Source organism: Scleropages formosus, chromosome 16 (assembly GCF_900964775.1).
Source record: "Scleropages formosus chromosome 16, fSclFor1.1, whole genome shotgun sequence".
NCBI classification, from domain to species: Eukaryota; Metazoa; Chordata; class Actinopteri; order Osteoglossiformes; family Osteoglossidae; genus Scleropages; species Scleropages formosus.
Genome location: NC_041821.1, coordinates 2,729,014 through 2,755,434, shown reverse-complemented (window position 1 = coordinate 2,755,434; position 26,421 = coordinate 2,729,014). Strand labels below are relative to the sequence as shown.

At 48.8% G+C, this 26,421-nt stretch overlaps 2 protein-coding genes across 5 annotated transcripts; both read left to right on the top strand.

Moving 5' to 3' along the window:
- Positions 1-230: 230 nt before the first annotated feature.
- On the top strand, positions 231-10,788 carry trappc11 (trafficking protein particle complex subunit 11). Its single transcript, XM_018736077.2, has 30 exons — positions 231-343; positions 496-721; positions 839-1,008; positions 1,089-1,159; positions 1,505-1,619; positions 1,706-1,805; positions 1,901-1,974; positions 2,094-2,190; positions 2,325-2,458; positions 3,196-3,346; positions 3,436-3,529; positions 3,991-4,070; positions 4,426-4,504; positions 4,692-4,746; positions 4,891-5,036; positions 5,146-5,207; positions 5,294-5,426; positions 5,520-5,650; positions 5,948-6,085; positions 6,184-6,371; positions 6,520-6,668; positions 6,792-6,913; positions 7,001-7,120; positions 7,220-7,285; positions 7,645-7,801; positions 7,896-8,007; positions 8,105-8,196; positions 8,486-8,619; positions 8,815-8,982; positions 10,208-10,788. Exons 2-30 carry the CDS (start codon positions 518-520, stop codon positions 10,250-10,252), a joined length of 3,387 nt encoding a protein of 1,128 aa, XP_018591593.1. The 5' UTR covers positions 231-343; positions 496-517; the 3' UTR covers positions 10,253-10,788.
- Positions 10,789-12,658: 1,870 nt separating this feature from the next.
- On the top strand, positions 12,659-19,883 carry LOC108924415 (solute carrier family 22 member 5-like). Of its 4 annotated transcripts, XM_018735735.1 has the most exons (10): positions 12,659-13,579; positions 13,690-13,793; positions 15,347-15,501; positions 16,053-16,224; positions 17,414-17,552; positions 17,842-17,942; positions 18,375-18,589; positions 18,695-18,877; positions 18,965-19,101; positions 19,354-19,883. In XM_018735735.1, exons 1-10 carry the CDS (start codon positions 13,214-13,216, stop codon positions 19,429-19,431), a joined length of 1,650 nt encoding a protein of 549 aa, XP_018591251.1. In that variant the 5' UTR covers positions 12,659-13,213; the 3' UTR covers positions 19,432-19,883. The 4 variants fall into 4 exon arrangements, 3 of the variants coding, with proteins under 3 accessions (XP_018591251.1, XP_018591250.1, XP_018591252.1); XR_001965290.1 differs by having other exon boundaries at positions 18,676-19,101; XM_018735734.1 differs by having other exon boundaries at positions 18,695-19,101.
- Positions 19,884-26,421: the final 6,538 nt, after the last annotated feature.

Below are 26,421 nucleotides of genomic sequence, written 5' to 3'. Positions count from 1 at the left end.
AGTAATACAGATCATAACTGTTGTTTATAACTTTCCAACTAGCTACTGAATAAATCCCACATTCAGTCTTGAAGTATAAACCTAGTAAAAATTCGCTCCGCACCTGTTATTACGAGTTTTTGTCTAATTTGTTTGAACGACGAGAACTTTCTCAGTTGTAGCTCCACAAAGCGCTGTATTTTTCCCTAAAATATGAACGCGTAGCTGGATTGGTTTCCGTCTCTTTCGAGGCATTAGGCTGAAATATGATTGGCGACCCGTCTCTCTCTTGCGCCTGGATTGGCCCACGGTCATGTCAATCAACCAAGTTCAGCTTCCTGTTCCGCCAGTGAAGGGGAAGTAGGTGAGTTAGAGCGCTCTCGAGCCGACCTCAGCTGTGGATGTAAATAGAGCGGACGACGGCTGTGGCGGCAGCAACTGCAGCGGCGGGTTGCGGTCACTGACACTCCGTGAGTAAGTGCAGCTCACCGAGGGCCGCGTTTCGTCTCCGTTCAGCGCTCTGTCTGAGCCCGAAGCGATGAGCCCCGCGCAGTGGGACCTGCCCCCGGAGCTGTGCTGCCGGCCCATGGCGTTCGTGGCCCTCACGGGCCTGGACGTGGTGTACAACGCGGTGCACCGCGCCATCTGGGACGCGTTCTGCGCCAACAGGAGGGCCGACAGGGTGCCCATCTCCTTCAAGGTGCTCCCGGGGGACCACGAGTACCCCAAGTGCCGGACCAAGGTGGGCAGAGCGAGGCAGCGGCCGGGCCGGGGGGTCGAGGAGGAGGAGAGGCCGATGGGCTGTGTGTGGGGCTGTGGTGGGCTGGTGCTCGTGATCTGTGTCTGTGTGTGTCTGTAGAGGACCTCGTACGAGTGGTACATCCCCAAGGGCATCCTGAAGACGGGCTGGATGAACAAGCACCTGAACCTGGTGCCGGCGCTCGTGGTTCTGTTCTACGAGCTCGACTGGGACGAGCCACAGTGGAAGGAGAAGCAGTCTGAGTGTGCCACCAAGGTGGAGATCGTCAGGTACCCCTGCGGACCTCCACACACACGCGTGCAAATAGACTGACCTCCTGACGCTGATGACGATACTGTTTCTGTCGTAGAACCAGTCTGCAAGGAAGAAACACCAAGGTTGCTGTGGTGTTAATTCAGAAGAAAACGCCTCTTCCTCCAGGTAAACAAACTGCAGCACCCTGGTGTGTTACACCACTTCTGCAGCTGAACGTTTGTTGTAACGTTGAGCTCTGTGATGACGCGCACCTAAACCGCAGACACGGTCGAGTGTCACGTGGTTTCGGGTTGATCGTTGGCCGTTATTGACTTACGGAGACGGTCGGTGGCACAGAAAGGGGATGCTTTCGTTGGTCAGGTGGTAACTTATTTAAATACAATGCGAACAGACCACGCCCCCTCAGAAAACAATCAGTGGTAGTGGTGTTTGCTGCTGCTCATTTTGACTGTCAGTGTTTGTATGTGTGAGCTTGTTTCCTTATCTGTGTACTTGCTCTTCTGCCTGAAGGTGAGGATGTCATGGCCTCAGAACGGGCGGCAGCCTTGTGCAACGCCTGCGACCTGTCAGGGAAGTCCCTCTTCGTCTTGCCCCATACGGACCACCTGGTGGGCTACATCATCAGGTGAGCGAGGCCCCGCCCAGCCCACGGTGCCTTAATCGGGCCATGACCGCTGATTGCTGATGCTATGGTGTGCGCTCTCGGCACAGGCTTGAGAATGCCTTCTACGAGCACGCCCAGACCTACTACTACACGGAGATCCGGAGGGTGAAGAGCCACAAGGAGTTCCTTAACAAGACCACGCACCAGGTGGGCCGCTTCGCTCTCTTTTGTGTTGTCCGTTAATTAACCATTTTAATTAATCTCCGTTTGTCAGCGTGACCCCTGCGTGACCTTTGTTGCAGCTGCTCTTCGTGAGACACCAGTTCAAGACAGCATTCTTCAGCGAGCTCAAGCAGGATACACAGAACGCGCTCAAGTAAGGTTGCGGGCGACTGCCCCTCGCGTGCGCGCGCCTTGGCGCATGCGAGGTGTCCGTTTCCCTGCCACTGCTCCTCAGCCTTTCTGCGGTCCTCATGCGTTCCACATTTGGCGCAGGTACTACAGAGCAGCGTACAGCCTCATCCACGAACTCCGCACCCACGAGACCAACATCCTGGAGATTAAGACCATGGCAGGGTTCATTAACTACAAGGTGAACAAAAAAGCAGTTCTTGGTCAAAGTGACGTGTGTAATGCAGTGATATGACATATAACTGTAGGGGGAGAACGATGACTGCAGCGATGAGGACGACTGCCGTTAAACTGATGGTCACCTGTTTTTGTCAGATCTGCCGCCTCTGTTTCCAGCACAACACCCCCCTGGATGCCATCGCTCAGTTCAGGAAGCACATTGACCTGTGCAAAAAGAAGATTGGCAGTGCCGAACTGGCCTTTGAGCATGCCGCCTGGATGTCCAAACAGTGAGCAGCGCCATCCCTCAAAACACAGCACGCGTGCGCGTGCACATACACACACACACACACACACACACACACACTTCTCAGTCTGTTCATAACTCGCTTTGTTTGTAACTCAAAAGTCACTTTTACTTCTGAGTCACAATCAGGAAACGCATAATAATGCAGACATTCCTCAATTTATTCACCAGGTAGGTTCCCTAAAACTCTTGCATATGGCTATAATAAATAAAACACTTTGTTTTATGTTTGTATCTTTATTTACATTGATTTTTGTTGTAGCTCAGTGGAGATCATACATGATACCTCCATAAATGCCTATTCAGTCCAGTTTGTTGACCAATTTATCACATAAATACAGGCAAGATTCCTCTTGTTGCTGATCAACAGCCCTCAGCAACACCAGACAAGAGCTGTAAACATTGAAAATGAGTTTGATAGCAGTGCCATACTACTGTTCTGTTGGGTTTTTTTTTTTTTTTTTTTAACTCCCATCTGTTGGCTCGGGGGTAAACACTCCACTGCAGACAGAAATTTTAGGACATGTAAAAGTAACCAAAATGTAGTTTCATAGTAAATAAACTGGAAAAATGTTCTTATCTACAAAAACTGGGCATGCAGTTGTTCATGGTACAAGATGCCCGTGTTTGTAGATGTCTGGAATGAGGTGCGCGGTGTGCGAGGGACTTGTTGTCGTGCTCCGAGGTCGAGCCTGATTGAGTCGCGCTCCGCACCTCCAGGTTCCAGTACTTCGGTGACCTCTTCGACGAGGCCATCAAACTGGGGCTCACGGCCATCCAGACCCAGAACCCAGGTTTCTACTACCAGCAGGCGGCGCACTACGCCCAGGAGCGCAAGCGTCTGGCGTTTCAGCTCTGTGGAGGACCAGAGGTAGGTGGAGCTTTTTCTAATGAACTCCTCTATTTGTGAAGGAATGCGGTGTTGACACGCAACCCTTTGATGCTTGCCGTGCGCTACAGGCGAACCTTGGCTACCCCGCCCCGGACCCCCTGGAAACGCCCACCGGCATCCTTGACTTCTACGGACAGCGGGCCTGGAGGCAAGGACATCAGAGTGAGTGACTCGCCACACACTTTCATCTGGAATGAAAAAGTAAGAGTACAGGTGGTCCTTGCCTTATGCCAGAGTTCTGTTCCAATGACCAAAAGTTGACTGTGTCATAAGTCGCAAATCCTCTCATCCTCTACTATATAAACCATAAAGATATTTCTAAATGGTTAACATGCATGAATTCAGTGTTTTAGAATATGGCTTTGATATGTTTCTCCACCAATTTCACACATCTCTCATCTAGAAAGATACAGTGCAGTGTTGTATTTTCATGATACACTATTATTTTCACGACAAAAATTTACAACTTGATTATCATATAATAAGGATAACAGGATGCCCAGCAGAAATCGAGGACCAACTACTTCACCGTAAGTGTGTGGGGATTCATGTGTTCAAGGGTCCCTGTTGTCGCTACTGCGGTGCTCAGAGGTGTGATGTGTGTTCCAACGTGACGCATGCAGGTATCGACCCACCGGACCCGGAGAAGGAAAAGGGGGGCATCCTGGCGCTGCAGGGCCGGGAGAAGGAGGTGCCTCATTCTGTGAGTACAGTGTGTCGCATCAGTGTCGGGCCAGCAGGTGGCACAGTGGTTAGAGCTGTCACCTTCTTTAAAGACCTGGGTTCGAATGCCTCCTCCTGCTGTAGTGCCCTTGAGCAAGGTTCTCACCCTGCACTGATAAGAGTAAAAATTACCCTGCTGTATAAATGGGAAGATCAGTGCTTAGTGTGCGAACCTCACACTGTAACTCATGCTGAAGGGTCACGTGAAGGAGTAGTTACCATTTATTTTACTTACACTGAGCAGTCAGTGGACACACACACAGATGTTTCAGTAACTTTTTTTGTAAAACTCTGCGTCCACCTGAGTCTCAACCTGTTTCAAACTCGTATCCCAGGAGCTCATAATCGCTCTGCTCAGCAATGCAGTCGCCCAGTTCAAGAAGTACAAGTGTCCCCGCATGAAGAGCCGCCTCAGTGAGTTTCGCGCGCACGCACACACACGCACAAAGAGGGTACTACCAGTCATGCCTGAAATAAAGCCTTAAAAAAAGCTGCACTTCGCATTTACTGACTCCTCATACACACGCGCACACTCTTGTGTGCGCTCAGTTATCTCGCACGCACGCACGCTGTGGTTAAGACACTCTGTGCCTCTTTGCAGTGGTGCAGATGGGAGAGGAGTACTACCACACTAAGGACTACGCCAAAGCTCTAAAGTACGTAGCACAGCACTCACTGCTTCTGACGCCCTGCACATATCTCGTGGCTCATGTAGTGCGGTGGAATACAACTATTGACTGTTGATTTTGCAGACAGCTGCGTGATTTTTGTCTGTGTGTGTGTGCACGCGCACCTCGCAGGCTCCTCGACTACGTGATGTGTGACTACCGCACGGAGCGCTGGTGGGGCCTCCTGACCTCCATCCTCGGCACAGCGCTCCGCTGCTCCTATCTGATGGCCCAGGTGAAGGACTACGTATCGTACTCCATGGAGCTGGTGGGCAGAGGTAGGTGGCGCTCAGCTTTCTGGTTCCCACAGTCCCCCCCCGTCGGGCTCAGGACACAGCATGTCAGTGTGTCACAAGTGCTTTATTGGGCGTCTCTTTTGTATCGTAGCCTCCATGCTGAGAGAGGACCAGAAGTCCAGGATTCAGAAGAACGTGGCGAAAGTCCTCAAGGTGATCAGAGACATCAGCAAAGACACGTTGGGTGGGCATGGCAGTGACGTACTGGGCAGGGCTGACGGTGCTCATTTTCCGCTCAGAATGAGCCCCCAGAGGCGGAGCCAGACTGCGACCCGTCTGCGGTGAAAGCTGCTCAAGCGCTGTGGAACGAGCGAGGGTCCCAGGCCTCTGGAGAAGACCTCATCTTGGAGGTACAGGACAGTGTGCCCTTTGGTAAGCAGCACCGAGAGAGCTGGTTGGCCATCAGCTGCTGTCCATATTGCTGTGCAGTATGTAACTGGTGTGTCTCTTCCCACCCCAAAACAGTGCAGTGCAAGGCCAGGTTCCTCCACCCCAGCTTCCACCTCGATGTTCCCGTTCAGCTGCACGTCTTCCTGCTCACTGACAGCCCTCACCCCGTGCGCTTCTCCAAGCTGTGCGTCAGTCTAAGCAATCAGGTGGGCTGGACCAGCTCCCACTGCAGAGCCCCACCCACATCCCTAACTCCACCCCCAAATCCCCCCTGCCCCCCACATTGATCGCTGCCCAGTCAGGCTGAATGATTAACAATTGTGTTTGCTGTGATTAAAATGAAAGGTACAAAGCTTGTGGGTTAGCAGTACCATGGTAAAATCTCTGTAAAGGAACTGTGGGTACAAAAGAGAATTAGGACTGCTGGAGAACGCAATCTCTGGCTGGGGCTCTTCACTGTCCACATGAGGCCAGCTGTTCAGTCCCTTGTCTTTGCGCTGCAGGACTACAATCAGTACTGCGTGGTGGACAGCTTAGGACAGGCCCCCGCCCAGGAGGACATGTGTCTGGTCCCTGGCCGCACACACCGGTACTCCTTCAGGTTTGTGGCCCGCCCCGAGGACGTGGGCAAGAAGATCGAGGTGAGAGGATGAAGATGACGCAACACAATGCTGCTAAAGGAAATGGCTCTTCCTGCTGACTGGAATATCACCTTTCCCTCTCTGTGCATGTGGGACAGATAACCGGTGTGGACCTGATGCTGGGAAGTGAGAATGGTCGCTGCATCTTCCTCAACTGGCGGGGAGGAGGGGGTGACGCGGCGTCCTCCCATGAGGCCTTGCAGGCCACGCGGTCCTTCAAAAGGCGCGGGCGTCTCCCAGAGAACGAGGTGGATTGGGACACAGTGTCCATCCAGGCCAGCACCATGTGAGTGGAACCTCAGTCCCTGAAGTGATGTTCCCAGTTTGAGCCATTGGCTGCAAACTTGTACCACTTGCACCCAGGACTCTTTCATGGAAAGCGTTAGATTCCACAGCTGGATGCAGATGTTTTAGTGACACTTGTTCTTCTGCAGGATCATCTCACGAGTCCCCAGGATCTCCGTCCAGCTGCACCATGAGCCGCCGGCCCTGAACAACGAGATGTACTGCATGATGGTGACCATCCAGTCGCATGAGGACATAGTGGCCCGAGACCTCAAGCTGACAGCCGGCCTCAAACCAGGTGGTTCCCCCCACCCTCGTCTTTGTGCAGAAATCTTCACGCTTTCATGAATTCCCTCAGACGCTTGTTGTGTGAACTTCACCAGGTGGACACAGTAGAGATCGAGTGTCCTCCTTTCTGCAGGTCAGGATGCCAACCTCAGTCACACGACCCACGTCACTCTGGACGGCTCCAAGATGTGCGACGACTCCCACCGAGCCCTCCTCCCTGACATCCCCATGGGTGACCTGCAGCCACAGGAGAAGGTGAGGCACTGTATCCCCGAGGTCCAGTCGACCCGCGTACCGTTACCTTTCTCAACTTTGGCATCTCATTCTCTCTGATTCCAATAGATGGAGAAGCCTCTGTCCATCCGCTGTTCCACCACCGGGCCGAGGATTTTCCTCGTCCACGTGGCCTACACAGTGGACACGTGTATTGAGGGCAGAGACATCGTCTGCAAGTGTCACAAAGTGAGCATGTTTACTTCCTCCACATCTGACAATTACCTGCGCATGCTTCCTGTCTTTGTTTGGTCTGATTCCCCCCACCCCTCTCTTTCCCCCGTTCAGGATGAAACTGTTACCATAGAAACCGTTGTTCCCTTTGAAGTTGCTGTGAAATTTGTGTCCACAAAGGTCAGTATTTTACATGGTTTTGTGATGGCTGAAGGGGTTGTTGGGGATATGCGCTACATCTCGTTTCGTCTCTGAGAAAGTACATATAAGAGGAGTCATCTTATTATTGCTCATTGCAAATTGAGTCACTCAGACATTTAATCCCGCCTCCAAACAGTCTCTTCTCGAGACATGTGCTGTTCTGATCTGCTGTCCTTCCCTGACTGAGTGCTGAGGGACAGAGGGACCCCTGGGGCATGTAGTTCGATCAAGATTTTTGACACTACTTCCCCCTCCCTTCAGTTTTCTTTCATGTCAAAATCTGTCTGCAGCTCTTACTAACTAGTCTTTGCGTCTTTGGTTTTCCTGCCTTTGGCCAGTTCGAGCACCTGGAGCATGTCTTCGTGGACGTCCCCTTCCTGCTCATGACGGACATCCTCAGCATGTCCCCTTGGCCCCTACACCTGGTGACCAGTGAGCTCCAGCTGGCTCCTACGATGGCTGCCGTCGACCAGCCCGCTTCCCAGGTGGAGGAAGGTAACGTACGGGCATGACTTCTGGTTTGGGGGTGTGGCTTCTCATGGAGGGTGTATCCTTTTATCATGTGCATTTCTGGCATTTTGTCCCACAGTGGTCCTGCAGACAGGCGAGTCGGCAAGCGAGTGCTTCTGCCTCACGTGTCCTCCCGTCCATCACGGGACCACAGGAGTGGCATCCGGTCAATATGTCATGTCCTGGAAGAGGTTGGTCTGCTGAAGTGGGCGAAGCCTCTTCCCTGTCAACTTCATTCCCTTTTGTAAAAGTTGCTGTAGCCTTATAAATACTCAACTTTTTTGCCAGGAAATCTGCAAATGCAACCATACCAGTGGTTAATACTGTGATTACACTGCCCCATGTTGCCGTGGAGACCATTCCTTTATACGTTCACGCAGGTAGGTACTGCTTGATGGGGAGGGGGAGACCTGTGGAAGAGCCAGTCGTTCCCTCCGCACCTTAAGGCGGGCCTTAATGAGCCGAGACGCACTAGACTTTCTTAGTTTGTCACAACATGAACACTGATATTCTTCTTTTACCTTTTTTAATGAAGACGAGCTTAGAGTGAGATGCAGACAAGCTTTTGTGGCCTTTACACCTTATGTTGGGTCACCTGTTTAAGGGACGTGCCGTCCTGGCTCTTGAAAGTGTCACAAGCTAACAGGCTGCTGTCCTCTGGGCCTCAAGACCTGCCGTCCTTCGGCCGCGTCCGGGAGTCCCTGCCAGTGAAGTACCACATCCAGAACCGCACCGCCATCGTGCAAGAGGTGGAAATGTCTGTGGAGCCTAGCGATGCCTTCATGTTCTCCGGGCTGAAGCAGGTTTGACGTGCCCAAGACCATGAGCGCTCGGGGGGGGCTTTGACCTCGGGGCTATAATGGTCTGCATGGAGATGTATCGCACCTTCTTGAGATGTTTGTTATATTCGATTGAAGGACAGAAATGGGTGAGAGCCTTAGTGAACAGCAGCAGCCAGTGATTCTCTTAACTGTCACCTCTGTCCCATCCCTCGACAGGTGCGCCTGCGGATCCTTCCGGGCACGGAGCAGGACATGCTGTACAACTTCTACCCACTGATGGCTGGGTACCAAATGCTGCCGCTGCTCAACATCAACCTGCTGCGTCTGCCGGCTGTCAGTGGACAGCTGCTGCGTCGTTTCCTACCTTCCCGTATTTTTATCAAGGTAACTTTTAATGGGCCAGCCAATTCTGGAATTGAGAGTGGAGCCAGGTGTTGGTCGTACCCCTCATTGATACTCACAGTGTCGCAGCGTAGGAGTTCAAAGGTCCTCCGGCAAAAGATGGGCAGGACTGTCCCTTTGCTTTGTCCCCCATCGCCGAATAGACTGTCAAGGCGGTAACTCTGCACAGCAAAAACTCGTGGTGCACGGTCATCTTCCGTGGTGTTTTCCAGCGAATGAGTTTTCGAGGCCGTGTAGTGGAGAACTAACGTGAATTTCTCGCCACGTCTGTTTGCTCATGTCCCTCCTCCTAACAATGCTGAAATAACAGCAGCGGCAAAGCTAGCATGTTGGCTACATTTACATTTGTTTCTTGAGCAGATGCTTTTTCCAATGTGACGTGCATCTCGGTGAAAAATACAAAAAGTCCACCACATCAAGTGGAGTGATTTAGATGCAGAACAGTGATTGAGTACAGTCAATTTATGTACCACAGTACAAACCAGTGTACATCACACAAGTAGCTGCATGTAGGGTTTCTTTCTATTATTAAACAAATTGTTATAAAAATGATTAAATGTATCACACATTTATCGAGCGCTTACAGCATCGGGGAAGCAAATCTGAAGTCTCTCAAATGTAGGGAGAGATTCAACAACATAAAATGTATGTTTTCATTGGACACAACTTAATTTTCAGCCAAGCATAATGTGGTGATACAGTTTTCTTAAGTAGTGTATAGCAATTATTGTTGTCCATAAGGCGGTGCCCTTGGGAAAGAACTTCCTCTATCTGTTAGCAGAAACATTCCTCCAAAGTGGCACACAACTCAGAGGAAATAGAAGAGCATCAACAGCAAAGAGCTGGATTATGGACACCACCATGTTGCTGGTTCACATCCCTCCAGTAGCTCCTGTAGAAATTACATTGAAGTAGTACATACGTAATCATAGCAGATGGTGTTGGACTCATCTATGGAGACCCTTTTTGAATGTGGGAGGGATTCAGCAGTTCTGAGGACTACAGGGAGTTCCCTATTCTATATTGGAACCAAAACTAAGCACCAGCAATCATTCAGTTTTGGGCCCCTGGTGAGTGGATCAGCAGAAGCCCAGAGGTAGCAATGGTTAGTGTTCTTATTGGGGTCTGTGGACTGATTTGCATTTGATTCTAACTGAACTTTGTGCTCTAATACTTTGTTTGCCTCCTTGTCCTCTGTCCACTGCAGCCTCAGGGACAGCAGGCAGACAGCGACTCCATCGCAGCTGCATAGACAGAAAGCGCACAAAGGAATCCCGCTCCGTTTCTCTGCTCAGTAAATGAACTCTGCTTCAGGTCTGGGTGGACTTGTGGTTCCTGGAGAGGAGTGAGGAAGGAGGCACGTCGGCTCGCGGGCGCTCAGCTCTTCTGATGCGTAATGTAGAAATATGTCAAGCTCTTCTTGTTGCACATGTCTTTGAGTTGACATTAAAGCGCACTAGACCATGAGACCTGTCAGTCTGTCCTTCTGTGTGTAGCACACGGGTGGAGACGGTGAACTGTGTCCTTTGACAGCCGAAGAGGTCAAATGAGAAGCAGTCGTTCAGGTTAATGTTTCAATATTTCACTAAATAATCAATCTGCATACATTACATGTGGCCTTTCAACATTCCCTGGTTGGTTTCTGTGTTTTATTCGAGATTTAAATGTTATCTAAATTACATTGTATGTTGTGTCAGATTCTACTGTAAGTAATAGTGTTTAACATTTTGTTTGAAAATAAGGTTGAAGCATTAAGCTTTTAGATAAAGTAAGTCCAACAAAAAAACCTTGAATAGTAGTTCTGGAAAAAATGTGCTTTTTTTTGATGGAAGAATACCAATATTAAGTATAAATAAAAGAGAAATAATAAGAAAATTGCCTGACTGTCAAAATGTGATTCTTTAAAAGGGGAAAAAAATATATAAATATATATACATACACACACACACACACTACAGAATAGCATGTGTAAGGTACGAAGATACTAGTTGTTAGAAACGTGTATGAAGCAATACGGAGCTGGAGTATGAATATGTAAGGTTCGAAAGACTCTTTACACCAGCTGTACATTAAGTACTACAGCTACTCTGTATCATTACACATGACGCCACGCAGAGCTGAATACGGAGCCGAACAGCGTCCCGCACTCGGCGGTCTGCTCAAAGTTCTGACGTGTTGGGGGAGGGGGGGGGGGAATGCTGCCGACACCCACTGGTGCAGCAAAGGCAGTGATTTCAAGTACCACCTTCCTGTCCCGTGTTTAAGGTGTTTCACCTGTCAAAGTTCTCTCCACCAGGGTGGAACACCAAGGCCTCACCTGCCATCCCTCTAGTGGTATTTAATATAAACATTATATAACTGCATGACTGTCAATCATTTTTTACACAATCTGGGGTGGAATATGCTCACTGTTCACTTTCATATGGATAATAAACTGCAGTGACTGTGGATTCTTTACAGTTCACACTTAAAGGAAATGTCCCACTTGGCTGTAACAATGCTGGTTCCTCAGAGCTCCTGGGCTGTGGCTTCAGACATGGGTTCAAATCCAGTTCAGTGACTGGTGACTCTAAATCACCTTTACAGTGTATCGTGGAGGCTGTGTGTGATTGCCCTGTGAGGCCATATAGTCAAAGAAATGTCCCTATGGACACCTCTTGTCCTGGAGTTTGCATAGACCACGGCGCGTGAGCTTCAGCACCTGCAGGGGTTAGTGTCAGAACAGATCTGCAGCTCTCAGGCTGGAGGTGGATACCGGGGCTCCGCAGGATCATATCACAGCAAAACATTTAGTTTGCCTAAAAATGTTCAGCTGTTTGCAGGCGTTGCCCAATTCACATGTTTACTTCTTGCACTAATGTGTCAACACTGATTTAACGTCTAAATTTTCACGGCTTTCCATATCTCGTAAAACCCTTTGTTTGTGGAATTATTCCTTAAGGATGATATTTTTAAAGTCCTATAAGTCCCCTGCAGAGTAAAATTATGTAACGTGTCCCATTATTTAATAACGATAAGGCCATTTGGTGGTTGGGGAGCTAATAATTAAGAGGATAGTACAGCTAATAAAGGACTAGGGGTATGTGCAAAACTCTGCAAGTACATCACCTGTGAACGGGGCCGGTCCTCGACCGAGACAGAGATCTGTCAAACATTGACCCGCTTATTAAGCTCTTAATATTGGACACCCAACCCCTAATCTGAAACCCATCTTCCAGCCCTGGTGCTAATTGAAGAGACTGACTGGAAAGTAATATAGCCCCCCCCACAGTTCTGACTGGTTCCGACCCGTTCTTTCCATTAAAAAGGGCTTGGCTGATCAGGCTGGTTTACGGTCAGCATTTAGTACCATTAACAACATCCCCCCTGGACACATGCATGTTTGGGTAAGGATGAGCTACGGGTGGTCTCTCGTACCACCAGGGTGTGTGTGGAAACTCAAACAGAAGCCAACCCCCCATGGCCTAGTGTTTCCAAAACACCCCACTGCTGTGTTGGAGGAGAAAGACGGCACTCACGTGGCGAGTAATTTTCCTGGGGGCAGAAACAAAAGGGCCATTGTGTCCTAGGGCTGGAGAGCACGGTGTCACGGTGGAGCACAGAACCGCATTCGGGAGGAGGAGCAGAACCGGGATCCGAAGACTTCATGTGGCAGCAAGAGGAGCCTGCAGTGTGGACACTTAACAGTGTAATTAGCAGCTTGTGGCCCATGCAGAACTTGCCGAGAATTGCAAGGTGGGCGTGTATGTTGTGGGCGTCTTCTGCGCTCTCCAGGGCCCTCGTTCCCGCTTTCGTGTGCAGCTGTGTCTCCGCCCTTCGGTGTGGGCATCCGGTCCTGATAAAACACCGCGGATCTCAGTGCTTCTGGGAGTTCTGTTCCTCTGAACGCTCAGTGTGCCGCGTCTCTCCTGCGATGCTCGTGCGTGGCATTTTGTCCAGGACTTTTGCGGATGAGGATTTCGAAGCGCGATGGTCCTGCGCTCCACCTCCGTATATTCAACTGACATTTTCATCTCCATCGTTTTCCTAGCTAGGGGGACAGAACGGGTCAAAAGTCGACCTCAGTGTTCAGAAGATCCGCTTAAACTTTAGCAGAGCGAGAGGATCTAGGCGACCTGCCAAGGCAGCAGATGTACAGCAGTGCAGACGGCGTTCCTCTTGGCTTCCCTCTCGAGTCTGTGTGGAAGTTTGGATACTGACAAGTACACTGTTTATGGAGAAAAAAATGAGGAATTTTGAAGAAATCACGTTGTTTTTGGGAGAATGGGGCAGCTTCCAGAGGTCTATCTTCTTCTGGCTCAGCGTTACCTTCGTGCCCCACGGCTACATGAGCCTGGCCATGGTGTTCCTGTCCGCCACGCCGCAGCATCACTGCACCCTGCCGCCACACGCTGACGGGAGTGTCCACGCTGCGGTGCCCTACGAGCTCGTGCATGGAAAGAGAGTGCTCAGCAGATGCACACGGTACCAAACGGCGAACCGCTCCACGGAGAGCTTCTGGAACTGGAACGAGACGGAGGGGTGCCTGGACGGCTGGACCTTCAGCACTGATAGATACACGTCCACTGCTGTGACTGAGGTAGGTGGGCTCTCTATGGCTACTGACCCCAGGAGGGGTACACGTTGGAATGTAAGAAGAATGTAGAGCTGATGGACATGGTCTGCTCTCTGCATCCCCCCTCCCCACAGTGGAGCTTGGTGTGTGAGGATGCATGGAAAGCTCCCTTTGCTTCCTCGGTCCTCTTCTGCGGCGTGATGGTGGGGTCACTGCTTTCTGGACAGGTTTCAGACAGGTGAGTGGAAGAACTCTGATGATTCACACCTTGAGCACACCGGGGTGGGAGGGAATCATCAATTTGCACCTAATTGCGTGTCCATTATACACAGGCAGTGAGTGAATAGGGACTCTGTAAGCATATTTAACCCACTTTGATTGCTTTGGTTGCTGTCAACAACCTGCGGGGCACAGTGGGTTGGGCCAGGTCCTGCTCTCCGGTGGGTCTGGGGTTCAAGTCCCACATGGGGTGCCTTGGGACAGACTGGCGCCCCGTCCTGGGTGTGTCCCCCTCCCCCTCCAGCCTTTCGGCCTGTGTTGCCGGTTTAGGCTCCGGCTCCCCACAACCCCGTATGGGACCAGCGGTTCAGATGATGTGTGCATGTGTGCGTCAACAACCTGATGACTCATTACTCCAGTTTTTACTCATGAGCAGAGACCCAAGCCTCAGTCATGCATGATATCCTTTCGCTTACTTGCTATAGCTGAGTCTCTAACAGTGCGTATGACTATTATTGTTATAGTGTGATGAACTTTGTCCTTATGTCACGGGGGGGGGGGGGTCATGAACTACTTGTCCAAGTCAGGATTGTCATGTTCTAGAGCCCATACTTACTCTTTATTTAGATGTCCAAAGGCAGCTTACACACATTGAAACCGCCCGTCCCAAATGGGGTCATAGCAAACCGGAGCCTATCCTGGCAACACAGGGTGCGGGGCTGGAGGAGGAGGAGGGGACACACCGAGGACAGGATGCTAGTTTGGTGCAAGGCACCCCAAGTGAGACTCAAACCCCAGACCTGCCAGAGAGCAGGCCCTGGCCAAACCCGCTGCGCCACCACACCCCCCCAGGCAGCTTATAGTGTTAACTAAATATTTGTATGATGATTTACTCATTTGTGCAGCAGGGTGTACTTACTGTGTCAGTTCCGAATAAATTTCTTGGTCAAGGTACTACAGCTGGAGTGGGAATTCAAACCCAGGACCCTCATGTTTAATAATATTTATTATTATTATTATTATTATTATTATTATTATTATTATTATTATTGCTAAATGAATAAATGTAAATGTTTTGAGCCTGTGTCTTTGACCAGAAATTTCAGCATTAAATCTTTATAAATCTGGAGCTACTTCTCTGTGATTGTTTTGGGTTATTGCAAGTACACCATGGCTGGGTGATGTCACTGGAGCAATTTTAGGGCAAGTACTTTGCTCATGGGCACTACAGCCAGAGGGGGGGGAATCAAACCTGCAACTTTTGGGTCCAAAGGCAACAGCTCTAACCCTAACCCTGCCAGCTGTTCTCCGGTGATAATGTGACCGTAGTTGTTTATTGTTATTATGCTTCGTTTTTCTGGAACCTTTATCCAAAGGGACTTACAATGTTTGATTTTACCCTGGTGTAAAACCATGTAAATCCTGCGGGGGTGAATCGGAGTGTGCCGAAATGCACTGCTCTCCCTCCTGTCTTCGTCCTCAGTCCCCCGTCCAGCATCCCGCCGCCGTTATGCCCTGTGTGATAACCCGGAGTATACCCTGCGGTAACTTCTGCCCTTCACCCTCCGTCAGGTTCGGCAGGAAGCTCGTCTTCTTCATCTCGCTGGCCCTGCAGAACGTCCTCAGCCTGCTGCAGGCCTTGTCCAGCACCTGGGAGCTCTACTGCATCTTCTACTTCTTCGAAGGGATGGCACAGATCTCCAGCTACATGTCTGCGTTTGTTCTTGGTAAACTGAGCACCACACTGTGGAGCAACTGGTGACAACAACACCAACAATAATAATAATAATAATAATAATACTCATGTTCTGGCAGATGGTACCGTCTACAGTAGCTGACATTAGGCACAGTGTCCTAAGGTCTTTCCATAGACAGTAGTGTCATGTGCTCTTCAGTGAAACGCGGCTCTTTCGGTTCGCATCGCACCTCAAGCGAAAGGTCACCGGCGTTGTGAGACGGGCTGACCTTGTACGCCCCCTCCCCCATCATTAGCTGTTTCCTAAACAAGAACGGGGCCCTCAGCCGAGGGGCACGTGACGCCTGTGAACTTGTCCCGTTCCTGTGTGGATGCTGAGGGCAGAGCCGCGGTGCGGAACATCTTGGTGTCCTTAACCCTGATACGCCCGCTGTTTCGTGGTCGTACTGTACCAGGGTAAACAATCCCGAGTAAACATAGAAAGCCGACTCACTGTCGTGTGGCCAACGTGCTCATGTCGTGGCGCACGCCTCACGCACGCTGAACACACACTGTCTGTGTGCCCGTTGGGCTGGCTGGCAGGTTCGGAGCTGCTGGGGAAGTCCACCCGCGTGCTCTTCTCCTCGCTGGGCGTGTGCATCTCCTACGCGCTGGGCTACGCCTTCTTGCCCCTCTTCGCCTTCTTCATCCGGGACTGGAGGATGCTGCTCGTTGCTCTGACGCTGCCCGGCTTCCTCTGCCTGCCCCTGTGGTGGTGAGCGCGGTCCGGGCCGCTTGAAAACACGCGCAGAGCTCCAGCGATGACATGATTACGCACAACAGCTGCATTTGCATTCATTACATTTACATTATTATTCACTAAACAAGCACTGTCACCCAAAATAAAAATATTGAGGCTTCTGGACATAAACAACAGGCATTGCTGGTATACACAGTGACTCCCCTTGAACAGGGGTCATGGCTGTCACCTTGTAATCCAAAGGACCTGGGTTCAAATCCCCATCCTGCTGTACTACCTTCATCAAGGAACTTACCCTGAATCAGTGTAGTAAAAATGACCTAGCTGTATAAATGTGATAATGTATAAAGGTCAAAATCTTGCTGTAAATGGCCTTGGGAAAGCCAGCAAATAAATAAAGCTTAATAGTTACCTATGTGACATAAGGACAGTGTGATCAAGCTGATTTTGGCATCATCCTGAGCAGAGTGTTGCACTTTTTCTCTTATTTTTGGTGACATTTCCTAATAGTGTTAATGCACGGGCTCCTGAGCTCACGAACACAGGTGTAACCTGTTTTTGACTCGTTTTGTTCATAACTCCAAAGTCACCTTTACCACTAAGTCACAATGAAGAAAAGATTAATAATACAGAGATCCAGAAGCTTTTTTCCTGGTTAGACGTATAAATATCAGGGCTGATTACAATGTCTAAAAAAAAAATTTGGGAGATTTATTTTTATATTTTAACATCCAGCGACATTAAAATGAAGATTACTTTAACATGATTTTAAATAGAAGTATATTGTCTCCGCAGACTCCTATTCAGTTGGCTGATTCATCCCACAAACATGTGTAATGTTCCTTGATTTGTTATTGATCGGTGCCACTCAGGAACAGCAGACAGGAGCTGTAAACACTGTGGGACTCAGATGAATTAAGGTGGTTCCACTCTCCTGTTGTGTTTGGGTGCTCTTTACTGCCGTTTGTCTGACTGGCGGGTAAACACAGGGTACGTTTACTCCAGTACAGCAGAGTGAGAAAGTGAGAAAATGCAGCTGGCAATAAATAAACAAAGTGGAAAATGAATTATATCTTCAGAAATTGATAACTGTAACACAAGCAGGCAGGGTGTCCGTGTAAGGTTATGAATAGAGGTCCACGTAGAAGAAGGCAGGAGACACCTCGAGGGGCTGATCTCACGGGATCTACCGCCCATCCTCCAGGTTGATCCCCGAGTCCCCCCGCTGGCTGCTGTCCCAGGGGCGAGCCAAGGAGGCGGAGGCCATCATTCAGGAAGCCGCCAGGAAAAACGGGATCGTTGCTCCTGAGGTTATCTTCAAGACCAGCGATTTCTCTGACCCGGTGAGCTGGAAAAATTACCGAGTGTCAGAACGGGGCAGTACCCCCGTGGCCAAATGTGGTTAAAGACACGGCTCGGGGTCGTTCGGCTCAGCTGCTCACGGGTCGAGACCTGCCGTTCTGCTGGTAACGGTAATATTTCTCACTTTTACCCGAGTTACATTTGACAAGAAAGTGTTAAACTACTGCGTATTAGTTAAAAGTACCTTGTAATCATGCAGTCTTATTTCCTCCCTCAGTGGTACTAACGTGTTCTGTGATATAACTTTTATTTTCTATTTGTACTTGTTAGCAAAGAGACAACGAAAAAGATCCATCGACATCGTACACCTTTGTAGATCTTGTTAAAACAGCCAACATAAGGAACATCACCGTCTTCAACATGATTATTTGGTAAAGAAGTTTCTGCTTTAATTCTAATCGACAATGTGAATGTCGGGAGAAATCCAAAAATATCAAGCAGCCAGAATTGAATTTTAACAGCAGAGAACAGAGCAGAACTTGGGAAACAAAATATGTAAATGCAAAATAAGCCCAGTATACTTGCTGAGCGGTCCGTTGGCGGGTTTATTTCCTGTTTAAATGGTAACGAACCCACTAAAATAGTGTTTTCGACAAGGTGGACAATTCCCTGTTGTGTGTAATTCTGCATTTTCATCTTAAGTTATTCGCCACTGACTAAGTTCAGAGCTGCCTGTTGTTCTGTCCTTTGTGCAGGGCTGCTGCGCTAAGCTAAGCTAACTGTAAACAAAGCTAAGCGAAGCTAAGCGACGCTACGCTAAGCGAACCCTCAGCTAAAGTAAGTTAAACTAAGTGTGTTTTCAGGATAGTCACGTCCATGACGTACTACGGCCTTTCCCTGAACACGCCTAACCTGAACGGGGACCCCTACCTCAACTGCTTCATCTCGGCGGCCACCGAGATCGTGGCCTACGTGGCCACGTGGCTCTTCATGAGGTTCACGCCGCGCCGCTTCACGCTCGTCTTCCTGCTGCTGCTCTCCGGGGCCATGCTGCTCGTCATCAAGTTCATCCCAGACGGTACGAGAGCGCCGCGCACTTTACCTTTTTGCCCGCGTCACCACGCCTCGGTCTCCGGGCTCATCCTCGCGGCTGTGTTTGACCAGCGGGCTGTGATTCGTTCAGAGCCGGACACCCTCACGGTGGCTCTGGCCATGCTGGGGAAAACGGGCATCACGGCGGCATACTGCTTCATCTACGTGTACTCCACGGAGCTCTTCCCCACCGTGCTCCGCAACACGGGCCTGGGCGCCATCTCCATGGCCGCCCGTGTCGGCACCATCGTCTCGCCGTACATCGCCTACATCGGTGGGACAAAAATGCATCAGTTGGTAACTGTATTCTCTATCAAGTATGGTTATTCTGCAGCTTCCAGTATCATTTCTCTTTTATTAGGTGAATACAACAAGATGGCTCCCTACTTCATAATGGGGGGTCTTAGCGTTTTTGTCGGTCTTCTCAGCCTGTTGCTTCCAGAGACCAAGGACAAGGAGCTTCCCGAACGCATCAACCAAGTGAAACCCCTTGGGCTGGTAGGCCTCAGAAGTCTTTAGCCGCATAAAAGATTGAGAAATGTTACTATAACAGACTGTGAGTTTTTGAGAGGTGCAATTTTTGGAAGATGGGACTGCATGATTGAGTAAAATCAGCTTTTGAGATTTCAGATCTTCTGCAGTGATGTCAGGTTGGTGAGGTAACAACGCCCTGTAGTGATGGCGTATTTTGTGCCGGTGATGGAACACCCCACGATGATGTCCTGCCTCCCTTTGCGTCTCGTCCTACAGCAAGTTTTTGGCAGAGCGAGTGGATGTGACCCAACAAGAGGATCCCCTTGTGGAGACGGTATTGGCGTCTTAATGTGAGGAGACAGCAGGAGGCACCAAAGAGCTTCGCACTTGGGCACACGCTGGCACTCGTAGACATCGCGCCTCCCCCACCACTCGCCGCACCCCCCGCCCCACAATGAGAATATTGCTATGGTTTTTTTGGTGTGGTAATTTATTACTTCAGAGGCTGGTTTTTAATTACAAAAAGGAGCTTCATTCCGGTTTTGTGCTGTTTATTTTGGTGTGGTTATGAGTCTGGGCTCACATTCCCGGACCTTCTCTTTGTGCGTCCTGGTCCTGGTTCTGAGTTATGTTCCAGCCAAGCTGCTTTCCTACAGCACAGCTACTTTCAGATGGCCACCAAAAGGAACTCGCATTTTTCCACAACATGCAGTGGTGCTCAAAAGTTTATGAACCCTTCAGAATTCTATTTCTGCATAAATATGACCTAAAATGTGATCAGATTTTGACGCTGGTCCTGTCACTCGATAGAGAACACAATCAAACAGAATTAAACAAAAACATTTCAAGCACTGCTGTACGTGTTCATTTTTTTACTGTTTTGCTTTCCATTTCATTATGTTCTTATTAATTTGGTGGGTGATTTTTTATATATATATATGTATATATATATTCCAAAGGTCCCAATTTCCCTCTTGTTATTCTCAGGTGTTACAAAGGTATCATAAAAATATAAATATGGTCAAACCAGAGCATGGTATGACCGAGTGGAGGCAATTCTGTCCTCTCCACTTGCAAGAATGATCTCAAAACACATCTCCTCCCGACGCGCTTCTCTCCTCACCTCCCGTCCGCTGTTTAAATATAAGTAAATAAAACTTATTACAGCCTATCAGTTGTATACACAGCTTTTTGTATAATACTGGACTAAGTGACTGTACTTTGAGAATTGTGTGTCTGCATCTTTCCGTCTCTCTGTCTCTGTCTCTCTTTCTGTCTCCCTGCCTGAAAAAAGCACTTCTGTTTCCTCTGGGTCTCCTGGGAGCAAAAAATCTGCTAAATGAACAAATTTCAATGTAAACTTGATGTGACTGCATATCATCAGCAGGGTACTACTTCACCGTCCGCCACTGAAAAGAAGGGGGCAGGAACTGCAAAGTCCTTGGTCTCCTGGTACCGCGGTATTTTGTCAAACAGTGTTTTGTGCATCTTACATTATTGCATGTGAGCAGCTATTAAAAATAGAATCCAAACCTAAATATTTCAAAGAAAACACTCAGTTTGACCAAAAGAAACCTCAGTATAATAATAAACTTTGTCTAGGTTAACAGAGTAAAAAGTATAAATGCTGTGAGAAACTGAAGACAGGAGGAATTGGTAATTTTGTCAGTAAACTTCCTCCGCTTTGGCCCCACATTACTGTTAGTGTCTGAAATGCAAATTTCAGTAGCTTGTGACAAACATGACATATTTCCCTTCACCTTTCTGGTATTAATGGTTTTCTCTGAAACTCTGTGTTAATTGGGTCCACATATTGGTTATTTTGGGGTTTTTCCTCACCCTGCCCTTGGTCAGCTCTGTGTGCCCAGTGCCACATGTTCACCTTCGAACCATGCTTTGAATGCTCTGGATGTTGCCATGGCGATGACCGGGGATGTGGAGGACTGTGGTGTAATGACCTCAGCATCCTCGTTGGATACAGCAGTGAAGCAGGGCCCGTTTGGTGACCCACGACCGCCCTTCACCATGTACTGGAGTGCAGTCCTTCGCAGATCAGGACCAGTGGGGGGGTGTCTGCCTGTGTTGCATTCCACCCCGTCCTTCCTCTCACTTGACTCACTCCCAAGCAGCCCCCCACCGTCAGGGTAACCCTTCAGGTCAAAGCTGTGTGACACCCCCACCACATCTAACTTTACACACTGCAGGTCATATTTTGTCATTACCCCCCTTTACCTCCTTTTACTCCTTGCTACAGCGACAGGTAATCTGTCTTGTTCTGTTTTTTCACGTATCACCTTTCCACTGCCTCCAGGCACTGAATTTGCACCGGGCCTTCGAAAAGAGGACTCCCTTCATGCGCTTCAGCCTATGGCCTGAGTGGGGCGCCGTAGTTCACCTGTTCCCTATGAAGGGGGGGGAGTGCTGCTTGAGAACAGGAGGAAGGGGGGCTGGGAGTCCGGGGCCTGGGCTCCCTTAGAGCCTCGTGCTCACGCCTTTCCTTCCTCCTCTTCTTCCCGTCCAGTGGAAGCTGTGTGTGGCCCTTCTCAGCAGATCAGTCAGTAAATTTCCAACCTCGGAATTTGCTAACGAAGATTTTGCTGGATTTTCGGTCCAGAAAACAACGGTGGTTTCAGCACCAACAAAAAAACATCCCCAGTTCTTACTCTCATTGTCGCTTGGCATAAAAAGCAGTGTTTCACATCCCTGTAACTGTTATTAAAGGTGTATTATTACTGTTTTTATAGTTTACAATCATGTACAGTCTCAACCGTCAGCAGAGCGAGCGAGGCGGAACTGTACCAACATCTGTCTCCTCCTTGGCTCACGGACAGATATGAAAGTAATCAAACAAGGGGATCCTCTTGTTGGGTCATATCGAGTTCACACGTTTTACCGCTTTTTATGGTAAGCAGGAGGCCATTTTAATTTAAGTAATTTATAGATTCGTTTTTAAATTAAATTAAAGTTGTCATTGCATAAGTACACAAATTCCAGCATTTTGAAGAAAACAAAACCACCTTAAATCATTTTGACTGAAATACTGAACTTGAGCGTTTAGTAAAAAACTTTTCGAATAACTCTCATTACACTCTTTGTGTCCATAATATCTGTTCGCAATACAAAATGCTCCATATTTTAACAGCATTCAGTATGGAATATACTGTATATTGTATATAATGTGATGCGGCCCAGGAGGGGTCCCACTTTAATGAGTGAATGTGGCTCTGAACTCAGAAACACACTCTAACACAAAGGCTGCAGTTCAAACAGAGGTCTCCTACATAGAAGGCTGCTGCTGCAAGGCCAGTGACCCCAGGGGGTGGCATCAGAACACTGAGGGGCCACTAGGTGGTCCAGTAGGCCCATAATGGGCCATAAATTAGACACCTCACAATGCAAGGCAGATGTTCTCTTCTCCCACAATGCACTTAGGGGCCTTCGGGGTGTTTTTTCCAGGGCAGGTGAGACATCGCAGACTATCTTTGTCATTGTCTGATGTAGCCTCATTGCTTCCCAACCTTTTTGCTAAGATCTAGTGCACTACCGGTGATTTTAGCTGGGAGCAGGGGAACCTAATACGGACCTGTGTGTGGTTTGACCACAGCTTTCTCGGGGGGAAGCTCTGCTTCCTGGTAGGTTTTTATTTTATTTTGGGTCGCCTGCTTAGCCTAGGGTGTCGAGTTTGAGGTGGTTTGTCCGCCATCCCTGCAGGGTGAAATGGAGATTTTTTGAGTGGGTTTATTCCAGGTAGCCCAGTGTAGGGTCCCTCATGAAGATGCTGACAGCTCCTTGAGAAGACCAGACAACAGCAACTACAGTGTGGAGGGCGACTTTGAGGATGCAGACCTCGAAGAACAAGGTCTGCTTTCACTGGGAAAACCAGGAGGACGTCTGCATCCAGCAGAACAGGCCATCGTCTTTCTTCATTGTCCCCTTGATGAGGAGTGACACCAGGGGGGTCTGCAGGGTGAGCGCAGACTATCCACTGCTATCCAGTGGAGTCTGGATAACTGACACACTGGTGGGTTTGCTTCTCTTGGGAGCCTTCCTGAGACTGTATGATGATGTTTTTCCTGGATATGAGGACCAGAGGGATGAGCTGGGCATTCAGCATGGTGTTTCCAGGTTTGTCTCTGCCCTGACCCTGTGGGACTGGATGGGTTCTGCCACCCGCCTGCATATTTGAACCTGTGACAAAACCAGAAGATTTTATCAGGGTCTGTCTCCCTCCTGCCTCCTCTGCTTGAGCCGAGGACACACCAGCAAGACCTGTAAGAATATGAGGTGCCAGAAGTGTTTGGAGATTGGCCATCTGGCTAGGGATTGTGTAGGACATTGCCGCTACATCCAGTGTGGGGGAGGCAACCATCCCTCCTGTGGATGTCCCCAGTTCAAGCCGTCCTGTGCTGGAGTGGTGGTGGGTAGTGTAGGGTCAACGTGGGGCGGTGGGATCTTGTCATCATCAAGTGTTGCCGGTGCGCAGATGGGAGCAATGGCAGGGGCTGAGGTAAAGGACGGGTCATTGATGGCCAGTGTTGGTGGGTCTGCATCACCTGCACCTCTGGGACATCCACAGCTGAAGAGGACTCGGGGACTCCTGATCATGAGGACAATGGACATGAATTTACAAGTTACCAGAAGGAAGAAAAGGTGCAGGAGGGAGGCTGGGCCAGTACTACTCAGGGGGTGTCTATGTTGATGGGCCTCTCAGAAAAAGGCCAGAAGATCCCCCTCCCAACTGGGCCAGACCATTCCCGTATGTTGGTTACTGACTTGTCCTAGGTGGGGTTCCCTCCTTGGTTCAGCTTGTCAGGATCTGGTGAGGTGCCCCACCTGGGAACTGGGGAGGAAGAGGACTTTTTAGGGAAACTTCTCAAGTACTGGTTTTAACTTGGTTTTGATATTAATTGTTCACATTTAGCAACATTTTAGAGTGTTGTGTTTTCATTGCTTTATTTATGAATGTCTGCTGTTTTTTTAAGATTTATTTATAATGGATTTGAAAGATTTTACTAAACATGAAGTGGAAGGAATATGGGCAGATTTTAGACTACAGACCAGGGGACATTTCACATAGAGATGATTGTTCTGTGGTTTATGATCCATGTGTAACAATCAGTGTGATTTTTAGTGTTACACTTCAAATTTCTGTTATTTCAAATGAGGATGGAGTTTAATGTTATGTTGTCACTTTTTAAATTAATCGTAATGTTTCTTCTTTGGATGATTGCTGTATTTGCTGTGTTTAAATACTTTATTCTTAATAAAGTTCGGCAAAAATATACATAGAGTCTCACGGAGGACAAATAAATTTTGGTCTGGTGGTTTTGTGTGTGTGTGTGTGTGTGTATATATATTTTAGATTTTCTTATTTAAAATTTGAGCATGAACTTGGTTAAAGTGTATGGCTTTATTGCTGATTTATCTGAAACCTTTCTCTAAAATGACAAACTGTCAGGTTTGCGCACTAAACTACTTATACTGATTTACCCATTTATACAGCTATTTTTACTGTATCAGTTCAGGGTAAGTACCTTAATCAAGTGAACTACAGCACGGTGTGGTTTGGGGCAGCATGGTGGTACAGCAAGTAGCACTGCTGTCTCAGAGTGCCTGAGTGGTGCATGAGGATGTGGGTTTGATCCCCACTCAGTCTGTATGGAGTTTGCATGTTCTCCCTGTGCCTGCATGGGTTTCCTTGGGGTGCTCTGGTTTCCTCCCATAGTCCAAAGACATGCTGTTCAAGTCCCCCATAGTGTGTGAGTGACAGAGAAAGTGTGTTTCACTGATGTATGGATGAGTGACCCAGTGTAAGTAGTGTATCGAGCAGGGTTAAGTCGCCTTGGTGAATAAGGTGTGTGGCCTGATAACACTACATAGAGTTCATTGGAAGTTGCTTTGGAGAAAAGCATCTGCTAAAAAAAAATAAATGTAAATGTACACCAGGGGATCGGAAATTGGATTGTAAGTACTATGTCCCCTTCTTACTGTTTATTAAAGTATCTATTTATGTATTATGTTCATCAATGTTTGAGGTGACTGGTGATTTAGTCATTGCTGTAGCAAAGAGTTTTATTTACTGTAACTTCACCGGCAAATGTGAAAGAACATTTTAGAAAATATATACAACGTTCATGCGTAAAAATCCAGAGAAAAACGGATGTGAACGTAATCAAAGAATGGGCTGCACTGGAGGTCAGAGGTCACTCACTGGACAGAGCTCTGTTTACACACCATCCCCTTTGTGGAGGTGCCAAACCCCACACAACAGTGACTGAACTGAGAGCTGAGTTTTTAATTCCCTAGTCACTCTGAGCATGAGTCCCGTTCACACAGGGTGCTTATTGTCGGTGCGTCCCACCGTGCAGAAACTCGAACCTCCGCAGTCACGTCCAGAAAGGCCTTTCATGAAATTAAAAAAAGACAGAGGCCTTTCAGTCCCAGTACACCAAGGGAGGTGGGAGGAGAGGGTGGGAAAGCGGGTTGTTTTCCCTCCTGTGTGTCAATAAACGACCAGGCAGAAGTGTCGCTCACAGGATCATTAACCGTTTCTCAGAGAGATGCCTCCGTACAGAGTGTGGTCCACCGGAGGGGGACAGTACAGCACCTCGGCCGCTGGAGAACAGGCCTCCCTGCGGCATCTGGACTTATGTCCATTGATTGTTTTGTGTTTTATGACAAATAAAACAATGGCTCAGTGCGCATCAGTCTTGCAAACACACGTGTGAAGTCCAGATATTGCGTAATGCAGCCTGTTCCCCTGCAAAGTGTTAAAAATACAACTGATCGAAATGATCTAAAGGATCATCATTAACTGGCCATATTGCAGTGCGACTTATCAGTTCTCTTCTTGTGGTTTGAACTTGGAAAAAAAGTCCCTGCTTTAAAGAGGGGGAGATTATTTCTAGAAAAATGTAGAACTCTCGTCCAGTCTAAGTCTGGTATTTCCTAGGAGCGTTTATTAGGTCAATTACGGTAACGTCATTTATAAGTAATTCCACCTGTTATACAACTTCAAAGGGGAAAGTGTCCAAGTGAACACTGAAACATCCCAGCGGAGACAGAAACACTAGAGTGTCACACATACGATGAAAAAAATACAGATATAAAGCTGGACATCCCGGAGTTTCGACTGCAGAAATCGGGGACAGTTAACTGCAGTGTGGTAAAACACGGTGAAAGGTGGCTCATTCCTCAGCTGGCCGCTAGGTGGCGCCCCCACCAACATCTGGAGGTGTTCCGTCTCCTGCGCTCGGCAGGGAGGTTCAGGCTGGGATCCGCGGCAGGCAGCCCGCGCCGGAGGAGCAAAGCCGGAGTAAGCGTGGCGGCGGCGGCGGCGGCGGC

What these genes read in the sequence shown, in the direction of transcription:
- trappc11 (XM_018736077.2), top strand. Translation starts at nt 518, where the DNA reads ATGAGCCCCGCGCAGTGGGACCTGCCCCCGGAGCTGTGCTGCCGGCCC. An exon ending in ACCAAGGTGGAGATCGTCAG is followed by an intron (nt 1,009 to 1,088) that starts GTACCCCTGCGG and finishes TTTCTGTCGTAG; the next exon opens with AACCAGTCTGCAAGGAAGAA. An exon ending in GAAAACGCCTCTTCCTCCAG is followed by an intron (nt 1,160 to 1,504) that starts GTAAACAAACTG and finishes TTCTGCCTGAAG; the next exon opens with GTGAGGATGTCATGGCCTCA.
- LOC108924415 (XM_018735734.1), top strand. Translation starts at nt 13,214, where the DNA reads ATGGAGAAAAAAATGAGGAATTTTGAAGAAATCACGTTGTTTTTGGGA. An exon ending in CATGTCTGCGTTTGTTCTTG is followed by an intron (nt 15,502 to 16,052) that starts GTAAACTGAGCA and finishes GCTGGCTGGCAG; the next exon opens with GTTCGGAGCTGCTGGGGAAG. An exon ending in AAGTGAAACCCCTTGGGCTG is followed by an intron (nt 19,102 to 19,353) that starts GTAGGCCTCAGA and finishes CTCGTCCTACAG; the next exon opens with CAAGTTTTTGGCAGAGCGAG.